This window comes from Myotis davidii, unplaced genomic scaffold (genome assembly GCF_000327345.1).
Source record: "Myotis davidii unplaced genomic scaffold, ASM32734v1 scaffold168, whole genome shotgun sequence".
NCBI lineage: Eukaryota > Metazoa > Chordata > Mammalia > Chiroptera > Vespertilionidae > Myotis > Myotis davidii.
Window position 1 is genome coordinate 6,981,130 of NW_006383016.1, and position 11,207 is coordinate 6,992,336.

General features: G+C 38.9%; 1 protein-coding gene across 2 annotated transcripts in view; it reads left to right on the forward strand.

Annotated features, from left to right (window-relative positions):
• Positions 1–4,924, forward strand: part of MACC1 (metastasis associated in colon cancer 1) — a 59,335-nt gene extending 54,411 nt beyond the window's left edge. The window contains exons 5-6 of one of the 2 annotated variants that reach the window (XM_006779036.2): positions 3,816–4,037; positions 4,719–4,924. In XM_006779036.2, coding sequence (XP_006779099.1) covers positions 3,816–4,028 — 213 coding nt within the window. In that variant the 3' untranslated portion in view covers positions 4,029–4,037; positions 4,719–4,924. Of the gene's footprint in view, positions 1–2,599; positions 2,981–3,815; positions 4,038–4,718 lie in introns of those variants that run through there. The other variant, XM_015558209.1, reaches the window with a different exon arrangement.
• The last annotated feature ends 6,283 nt before the right edge of the window (positions 4,925–11,207 follow it).

The following is an 11,207-nucleotide window of genomic DNA, read 5'->3' on the forward strand; positions in this document are numbered from 1 at the left end:
TCTCTCTTTAAACTGCCTTCTCCAAAGTTTCCAAAGACTAATTACCCAAATCCTGGCTTTTTTGTTTTCCTTCATGTTTCCTCGTTACTTGATGTTAGGGGTAGCAGAGGAGGTAACAGAAAAGGGATGTCCTCAGTGAGTGGCATGTTGGTAGATGTTTAACAACCTACTTTTCAATTGTAGCTGTTGCCAATTTCCAAAGTGTAAATACTCTAACATGGATGATTTTACTCTCCCAATATGTCACTGAACATGGAGCTGGGAGGCTATGTGAACAGCGGGCTCTGGGGAGCTGGTGGGACCTGGCTTCAGCAAACCACTGCCGACCTTCTTTTGGAATGTTAGTAGGCCTTGGCTTTTGCAATATGTCGCACCCTGTTTCATTTTCCATCGTTCTGGCTCCAGTTTCTCTCCATTTTTTGTTGTTTTTATTTCATACTGTGCCCCTAATTGTAGACTTAATTGAGGGTTAAATTTTTCATCCCTTTATCCTCTTCCTTAGCATTCTCCTCTACTCTCATGCCTTTTATCATTACTTTATCATGAGTGATGCTAAACCCTCCACTGCTCTCTGGAGGTCATCTCCACAGTTTCTCATCAGATAGCCCCTCCTTTACTTCTTATCTTGACCTCACCCAAAAAGTACTCACATTCCTACTATATGCCAGACACTTCATGAAGTGTCTTGGAAACAGGACTTGCAAGTTAGTACCCATATTTTATGGATTAAAATAACCAGATAATTTGATCAATTTACTCACATTGACCCATTCAGTAGGCAATGGAACGCAGATGTGAAGCCAGGTTTTGGTAGTATGACGCCAACAACCATTTCTCTTTGTTTTATACCATAGAGGTCCTCAGTTAATGGAACTATCATTTCTATCTCACACTGAATTAAAATATGCAAGTCATTTTTTGCATTTTCTTAGTTGTTATTATTTGCCAAGTCCTGTTTTTTATACATTGGGCACTTGTTCAAGTACCCATCTCCCTTCTATGTTATAAACTTCTAAAAACAAGAGCCATACTATAGTAATAATTTTATCCCTTCATGTAACAAAATCACTTATATTGGTAGGTATTCAATAATTCTTAGTCTAAAAAGTGAAAGAATTATATAATGAACGACAATGTATTTTGAATATTTCCATTGTATCTGTGCTACAATAGTGCTTTTCTTCATCTGTGTTGCAAGCAACCAATGATATTATATATAGAAAATCAAATTGAGCACTGAAGAAATATTCAAGTCTAGTTTGCTGCTAAGAGGAAAAAAATAGGATGCAAAATATGCTCATATTTTAGTACAGATCATGAAATTTACCATTTTCCTAGTGTTTTCAGCCCATTGCAATTGTATCCATTTCTAGGCCACTTATGGCTTAGACTCTAGGGACTTTCCAATGAGTTTAGGGCAATATCCCTCCTTGCACTTCAGAGTCATTGAGGGGACCTCTGAGAAGTCTTTTTACACTTTTAGAAGTCTTAATTAGGGCCAGGATGAAGTAATCCAAATTTTTCTAAATTGTAAGAGCCGGTCACACTGTCTTGCTATGAGTACAAATTGAATAATGAGTGAGGTTATCTTGCCCTCTGCCTGAGTAGATAGATGTCTCACTGGACTTCTGAATTAGCAGTTTCCTGCATCACCTTGGTGTATTTCCTGTTCCCCACAGCACTAGGGCTGCTTCCTGGTTAAGAATCCCCCAGGCTTGTCTATACAGAGCAATACACATGCAGCAGCAAGACATGGGATGCAGCGCTTTCTCCCTGAGAAGTCAGTGGGGCCGTTTTGACTGTGAAGGTATTTTGAATCTGTAGAATAGTGAACAACCAGAAAATTACCTATTTGTGATTTCTTTTTAATTTTTAAAGATATTTATTGTTGAAAGTATTACATAGGTTCTCCTTTTCCTCTCATTAACCTCTTCCAGCCTGCTCCTGTCCTCCTCTCTTCCCCGCAGACCCTCATCACCCTATTGTCTGTGTCCACAGTTCTTAAGAGACATCGGTTTTCTGTGATACTTTGCTATCACCTTGGTACTGAAATGCTCTCAGTTGTTGTTTATTGTTAAATGTCCTCAAATACATCTTTTGTCAGACTGTCACTAAGGGACGTAGGTTAAAGTCTTAGAATCTTTTACATGTAAACACCATTATTTTAAACAATACATGACGAATTGAAAAATAATGTACCTGTTAGTTGAGCATCAGGGAAAATTAAGTGAATGCAACATAGAATACAGGTGTCAAAGCTTTTACAGAGGGTTCCAACTACAGAGTAACCTGCTGTCTTAGTGCTTCTTTGCATCTGAGCTGTAACAGACAAGATTGAGTCTGGCAAAAAGGCTCTATTAATGTGCCTCAACTTATCTTCCACTGCTGAGCTATTAGTGGTGCCTGTACTTTTAGGAGGTTTGATTTCAGTCAGTGCTTAGAAAAATAGATGAGAGAACACCTCATTCACATTCTTTCAGGGTGGTAGGTTGGTTTGGGAAAAACTTATACAAAAATTTGGGAACATTTCTGTTGCTGCATCATGACCACCTTGATATGATATAATTTTGATAATTGTCTTCCCTTCTCTACTTTGCAGAATCAAATTTTGTAAAGATATGGATGTTCATGACACCCAAGCAATGCCAGTGTGGACAAATAACTTCAAATGATCTTTTGAGCCTGATGAATGGCCTTTTGTATAGATTGACTTGAAACATAACAATACTCCTTATATAGGTCTTTCATTCTTTTAACTTACGTAGTAGCATATATGGGGATATCAGAGGAGGGTGAACAATTATATGCCAAGGCCCTACTTCATTTGCTATTACTGTCAATGGGGGCCCTATTTTAAGAAGGCAACTCTGCATAATATTTAGCTCAGTCTGTGTTCCTGCATTTTGCAAGTGATAACATTACAAATGAATTAGTTTAGTGAGCCCAAATAAGTAGCAAGTAATAAAGTTTATTTTTCAAATATTCCAATTATAACTGCATGGTTCATTTTGTTGTTTTCCTAGAGAAAATTTATTTTAAGGTGTCTGTGTGTGTGAGAGTATTATACAATTTGTCTTATTTGGTCAGCCTTTGTCTCTATTCTCTCTCAGCCTGGTTGCCCTGGTTACCATTACATATTCTCCTGTGCATGAAGATCCTCTTTGACGTGCATTTATTTCTATGGAAACAATGATGTCATTGGTATGGGTGTGTAATGAGGGAAAGTATAATGAAGTGTTGAATATTGATCTTTCTTTTGGTCATAAAATGTATTATTAAATTACATTTTTAATTAGATGATTAGATTTTTGCTTTCCCTTTGACATGGTCATGAAGCTACATTTTCCCTTGTTTATAGACTTGCTTGAATAAAATGACTTCAAGCATTGAAACACTGCACATCTCCTTCTTATGATATGTGGTCATAAACTCAACACAGATACATATAACAGTAAAAGAATTATTATTTTAAGCTTAAAAGTGTCTCAGAGCATGAAAATATTATCTCAATAACATGTTATCATCAAAATATTGCACAAATAATTTTATATTCACATCAAGGCAAGGCGCAACGTATAGATGGTGGATCAAGAGGAAGTAAGACCCTGCTTGTAGTCCTTGGTTTAGAGACGCAAGGCTATCATAGGAAACTGATAGTTATTAAAACATGTTTTCTGTGACATTAAGTAAGTCCATATATAATTACTATTTCTTTTTTTTTTTAAGTCTTAGGAGGCTTTTAAACCCCTTTTAGGCATCTGTTTCACACCCTGTTTTCCTTCCACACTACTCCAGTCTATTTTTTTTCTTTATAGATGATGTGGAAACCTGCTTATGATTTTCTCTATACTTGGGGTGCTCGCTACGGAAGTAGCTACAGAGATGTGTTACAAGACCTGCAATCTGCTTTGGACAGAATGAAAAACCCTGTGACCAAACAATGGCGAGACTTAACCGGAGCTTTACTACTAGTACATTCTTTAGAGGTTTTGAGAGCAACTGCATTCTCCACTTCCGAAGAAGTATAGAAATGAAGGGTATGTCTTGTGGAGGAGGGAGAATAATAGGGGAAAATGTGTGTGCGTGTGTGTGTGTGTGTGTGAAAGAGAAAGTTCTCAGAAAAACAGTGCTTCTATTTTTCCCATTTGAAAATATATTTCCCATGAGAAAACACAGCAGAACACAAAATCTAAAATGGGTTTTATAACCAGACATGAATTTTTGTATCTATTTCAAATGCAAACATTGGGCTGCTTTGTTGTTGAGAAAGGAAAGAAAAACCCTCTCTCCCTTTCAAAGTTACTTTTAATTTCTTGACGTAAAAACAAATGACTATTAGCATAAACACATCACCCAATACCCAGATAAACTAGAAGCTCTCAGTGTGAACCATGCCATTTTTACCAGGAGGCAGACAGGGAGAGAGCGGAAACAAACACACACTTTGTGCACAGGGCTGCAGGCTTCCTATATCTGATCTCTTATTTCTCAGTGGAGTTTGCCAGCATTATTCCCATTTTCCATATGAAGACACTAAGAACTGGATAGGATGTTCAAGGTTAAAAGCTAGTGTGAAGTAGGTTTTCTCTTTGAAAAACCTGGTTTTGTTTTTTTAAAATTTAGAATATAATAGTAAATGCATATTAAAACTTACAGGGAAATGGTAGCTATTTCATTCTAATTAAAGCTCATTGCTCTTGTTCACCATCTCTTGACAGACTGCCAAAGGGGATGTGTGAGTTATCAGAAATCTGTTGCCTGCAAACATGGACACGAGTTTCCACCACCTTCCTCCAGCATCTTGGGACCAGCTAATCCTTGACCTTTCTTCAGGATCCTAGTGTAGAATAGTTCATTAAGTCTCAGGGATTTTTAATAACAGGGGCTATTTTTAAAAATAAAACCTTCCTTTATCACTGTTGAATGTAATAGTCTTAACCACCCAAAACACTGATACCTGTGTGTGTGCATGCTCACATGCTCATACAGACACATGTGTGTGTTTGTGTACCAGAGTGTTTTATAAAGATGATATAGGAATCTGGGCCAGTATAAAGGCAAACTACTGGCAGAGAGTTCAGAAAGAAATGGTCTGTGCTTACTCATGGGTTCAACTCTCTGGACAACTGCCAGTATTTATATATTTTGGATGCTCATTCATTTATTGTCATTCAGTTGACAGATGGAGTGAGTGTTCCTTTTTTGTGGTAGGCACATACATTCTTGAGGTTAATAATGGGAAAATAAAACCAGCATGCTCTCTGACATCAGGGTTACCAAGTGATGGATACAGATAATAATAATAAAAAATATGCAGTTAAATGTAAATGGCATCTGGAATAATGGCTGCAATGGAGAGGCTAGGATGCCAAAAGATATACTAGTATAGATAGGAGGCCATCATCTGAATCAGGGGCGTCAAGTGAGTTTTCGCTGGGAAAGGCATGATGAGCCCGAAGGAGGAGGAGGCATTGCTTCCAGTCTGGGATGGTGGAAGATGGAGTCCCTCAGACCACTGAAGCCCTCTGGAGGGAGGGAGTGCAGGCGAGGCAGGCGATGCCTGAAAGGGTGAAGGAGTAAAGGAAAGAAAGACACACCTTCCAAGGTAATGTGGACAAGCTGAATAAGGATTTTGTTTGGGATCCTGAATAAAACATGTCCATTTGGCTGAAAAGTGAAAGCAGAACATTTTCAGAGCTTTTAATACATCTACCCTGGGGCATTTGGTATGCTGGCAAAGGTAAATTGAATTAGGGTTTCAGAACAATCTCTATGACTTTCTATATTTATATTTGATGATAACAGTACAAAGCCTGACCAAGGAATTACATACACACATTCAAGGATGGAATTTATTTTAGTTGAAACTAAATTCTGGGAGAGGGATAAAATGACTTGGAAGTTCAGGACACAATCATTGAGTGGTAATATTGCTTTCTTTAGAACATTCTTGGAATCTTATTAACATGTCAGCAAATCAGAATTTCAGGAAGGAATTAATAACTGGGTTTCTCCAGGCTCCAGGGTCTGAGAAGACAGAGATTTTGTTAGCTGGTTGGGGAAGTAAGATGAAATAAGTCACTTCAGGTTTACATAGCATCATGTGTTGTGATTGTGGCTGGGAAGTTTAAGAAGAGTTTAAAAAATGAAAAACATGATCTTTGTAACTTAAGGATGAAGCGATGGTTTCAATATTAATAGACACAAAGATATTTTATAATCTTGTAATAAATCCTCTCAAATTTTAAACCCATGTCCAAACTTTCTGTTCTTATAAATATATTCTAATATTTTATAAATCATTTCTAGTTTTCTTTCCATAATGGATATCTATAATCAGAAAAGATTAGCTAAGTAATCATGAATTGCCTTTAATATTTGGCAGCAAATCAAGGGAATTAATAAAGCACTTAAATCCCATCCTTGATAACATTAAAAGCATCAAAAACGATTAATCTAAAATTTCTTCAACAATTTTGGAAGCATAGATAGTTCTTTCGTTTCCTCAGGCTTTCCCTCTAATGATGCCTCAAGATGAGATTTTAGTTCAGTGCTCAGCTTGCAACATACCAATTTTTCTGTGTACCCCGAAATCCTCTACTTCCATCTGTTAAAGCCCTTATATGAAGGCCAATTAAGGAGGTGCCTGCCACAGTGGCTCATTAACTGCTCATATCGGTAACGGATACAACACATTTTTGTAGAAAATCCCACATGAAGTTTTGAACTAGGGGATGACTAGTTTCCTGGAAGGAGCAGAATGAACTGCATTAATGGGTGGTGTTGATCTAAAAAAAGTTGCTGCTAGGAAACAGCTTTGACTATGTGATATGAAAATGCAATAGAGAAAGTACACTCAAAATCGTATAATACTGTAATTGGAAAATTCAAAACTTGAATTTTTATATTTTTGGAATGCCTAAGGAATATTTGAAGCAATTCGAAGGACAAGGAGAATAATGAAAAATTATGTTGCTGGAGGCTTTTCTAATGAAAATAGATCTTGTTTCTTCTGATACATAGAAATTCTTCCCTGCTCTCCCATATGGAGTGTTTTCTCATGTGCTGCTGTAGAGCTTAGCGGGTGAAGTTCCAAGATCATATGCTGGCATTGTACCAGGTGGGCTTACTGCAAAGACATTCATCAGAATAAAATAACCACCTGGAGACTTTGTTGGCACTGACTGCTGAGCCCCACCCTCGGAATTTCTGATGGGGCAGGTCCAGGCCCGAGGATGGGGATGAGGATGCCTCTGGTCCAGGGACCCCAGTCAAGAACCACTGCATTAATTTCCTCCATTTCTATAGGAAGAAGAGAATCTTTATTAAACTGGAAAGACATGCTTTTAGATAAACAAATTTTTGTCATCCCACCAGAGAAATAGTTTTTAAGCTGTAAAAATACACACCTAAATCCCATTATATAATAGCTTAATTTATTTATATAAACTGAACTTTTTCTAAATGAATTATTAAGAGCCTGAAAATAGTCATTTTGATTGTAAAACTAATTAAAATAATTAAGATCTGCCTATTTGAAATGTAAAGATATTAGAATAAAATAGATTAAGAATTTGAGACATTTATCAGTGTATTAAGATGATTTTGCAAATATATTCAATGATTTTGTTTCTATAAAATATTTTTGGAGAAAGTCTTCTTTTCAGTGATTTGTCATTTGTTAAATTTCATGTTGAATTAAATTTTCCCCATTGAAAAATATATAACTAATGTGATCAGCTTAATTATGCCTTACTTTCATTGTAGAATTACAAAGGATTACAGGCACTTGCTAAAAGGACAGTCAGGTATTCTCTCTCCAATGAGCAGTTCTTCTTTTAAAAGGATAGTGACTCTGAGAAGGGGTGATGAGCTGAATAACCTCACTTTGACCTTCATGTATTTTATCTCATTTTCCTTCTATAGTACTCTTTCTAGTTATTCTTCTGGGGGTGAGTAGGAAGATCTGTGGCTTCTTCCTTTCTGTTCTGAGACATTTGAGACTACCAGGAAGCAGATTTTAATTGTTTCTAATATTTAAGTTCAGACTTGTACCTTTGGAATGTACTGAGACATTTAACATATTCATATAAACATGACTAGTAGTTGAAAATCAAAATTTAGTCACGATGAAGTTACTAGTTTTACTTATACTGATTCTACCAAATTCAGTGTTATAAGGAGTATCTGAGACTGGCAAGTTCCATGTAATGCTGACTGTATGCATGTTAAGTTTTAATGATATGCAATTAGTTACTACACTTTGTCATAGTCAGAAAATCCATTCTGTTGGATTTTACTCCCAGAAAATATGATTCAGTGCTCACCCAGGCCTCTTACTTCATGGTGGAAAGTGAAGAAAGTGTGAGGGGAGAGATAGCAGATAACTTGGTCTAATGCTCTAATGAAAGAAGACTATCCAGAGACAATGGGAACACTGTCTTCCTCTCTTTGTGCTGATCTTCTTAAAAACGGAATATATATTTTATTCTTTCTCCTTAACTAATCAATAATAAGATACAAAGTAACTGTTGCTTTGTTTTCTCCAGGATTGATTTAATGCAACTTAAGGCTGCTCTTTAAAACTACGAAGAAACTTCAGTGAGAGCAACCTCAGCACCCTATGCTGAGGCTCACTGAGCAGTCCTCCGGAGCTGGTGTCAGAACCCATTTCAAATCAGCTGAAGCACAAAGAATGTATTGTCCCTCCCAACTGAGAACTCCAGGGGTAGCCTCAGGAATTCCAGGACTTGGGGGAGTAATCAAATTGCTTGCTTGGGTTTCCCCCTTTCCCCTTCTCTGCCTTTAATTACATGCTTCACCCTCAGGCCCCGCCAAGCAGCCCGGCAGTTCTGTGCTCTTTATGGGGCAGGATGCTGCAGCAGCCCAGCCTCACCTTTCCCGCTGTTCCAGTCTCAGGTGTCATGGCTTTGTAATGTGTCACCTTGGCCAAACTAAACGATGTTTCCCAGAGTTCTGTTCTCTCCACTGAATATTCTGGTTAGCGTTTTCCACAAGAGAAATCCCTGGAAGATCTGGATGGTCACAGTGGAACAGTAGCCATTGTGACTCCTGGAAGGTAGAGGTGGGTCAGGCCCCCTTGCAGCCGCTGACTCAGCTTGTCAGTGGGGGAGGCAGCTGCCGGGCCTGCAGGCCCAGTTTCCCTAGGTTCTCCACCTTCCCCTTCCCCAAATCCTGGCCACGTGTGGGTGTGAGTCTGCAGCAGAGCACCACCTCTGTGGGTTATCCACAGCAGCTGGGTTGCAGGCTTGGAGCCTGGGGGGACCAACATGGGTGTCAGTGGCTGACAAATGCGGATTCTAGTTGTCCCTGATCTTCCCAAGCCCACGCCCATTTTTCCTTCACTCAAGCAGACCTATAACTTCCGGCTCAGTGCCAGAAACAAAAGAAAAAACCAGGTAATGTGTCTGGTCAAATCATTGTGATAAATCCTATTGTACATCATTGCCAGAGACTCAGCTTTTCCGAATGAACCCTGATTGATAGGTAGGGCAAGAGACTAAAAAAAAAAGAGTCCCTATGATTGGACCATTTAGGCTTTGTGTTCATCCCTCAGCCAATCACTGAGGGCTGTAATCAGTGGCCCTCTAATTGGTCAGATCTGGGTCACATGCTCTTTCCTTCTGACCTTGTCCAGACCACCAGGTCTAATCAAGATCTGTTCCTGGAAATGGGAAGAGATGGATACTGGGGAGACCAACAGCAATTTTCCACTAAAAACGTGAGTGAGTTTAAACTCAACACTATTTTCTGTCTTAGGAAACCTTTATGCTTCACATGTAATTCAAGAAACTAGTCATATGAGTCCTTATGAGAGTGGGCAATGGGCCAGCTTCTACAAACTTCTGCAATAAATCAAACACTAGCTAAATGGAACTTGACCAGCAGTATCTGCATTCTATAAACCATTAGTAAGTTGCTGATGATATGACAGAGCCATTTAAAACCCTGTCAAGACTATGGGTTCACCTGGCCCAGAAGGCCCAGGGACAGATATCCTTAATTGCACACTCTCAAGCAGGACCCATAACCTGGTAGATGCACCTCACCTGCTGCCCAAAGAAATTGGGAGAGAGGGATAGAGGAGGAGGCTCCCGATGAGAAAATTGTAGTTAAGATCGCAGGGCATGACCAGCCCGTGAAAAACAGCAGGGAAAACTTCTTTGAACATTCTCTGAATGGAATTACAAAAGCCGGTATTTCTGTCCTTCTCAGCCACCTGATTTTTCATTGCAGACCTTCACCTCCCCTTTTGAACCTGTAATAACTTCTAAATACCGTCCAGGGAGGAAGGGGCACGGCAATATGAGCTAAAGGAATTTGACGATTCTTAAGACAGTGAAAAATGGGGCAAAATGAAAGGGGCATACAAAGATGGTGTGCGTTTTCTTTCTTAAAACAATGTGTCTGTTTAATGTTCATTTGGTTATATTCACAATTTACTCCGTGTGGAGGAATGCTCTTCAGGAGGGACTATTATGTTTTTCAGGGTTGAGTGGAATGCTGTGGGTTGTGACAAATAAAAGATTAGTGATCAAGGTTATTCATGAGAAGAGGAGGGAAGAGCACTTGATGTTACACTCCTAAAGCTGTTTTCAACGCTCTCATGGATAGTTTAAACAAAAAAAAAAATCTGAAGTCCTCCTTTCACTCTCTTAGAGAACCTTTCTATTTCCCCCCCATTTGATTGCTGAGAAGATTGCTGTGTGCTTCGGGATACGAGTCCAAGTTCAGATGTGAGAGCTGCAAACCAACTGTGAGAAATTAAGCCACCTGTTCTGGCCTGCTGCCTCGAGCAAGGTTCCTGGTCTGTCCTTAATGAGAGCGCTGTAAGGCCCTGAGTATGTTGTGTTTACTAGAAAAGGTGTGTTAATTTGCCACAGACTGGATGGCTTACACAACAGAGACTTATTTTCTTCAAGGCCAAGAGCAAAGTTGTGTCAGGTTGGTTTCTCCTGAGGGCATGAGGGGAGGATGTGTTCCAGGCCTCTCGGCTTGTGATGGTAATCTTCTCCCTGTGTCTTCACGTGTTTTTTTTACCTCCCACCTGAGTCTGTGTCCCAATCTTCTCTTCTTTAAGGACACCCGTCATGATTAAGACCCACCCTAGTGACCTCATTTTAACTTAATTACCTCTTGAAAGTTGCTATCTTCAAATACAGTCATATTCCTAGCTTCTGGAGGTT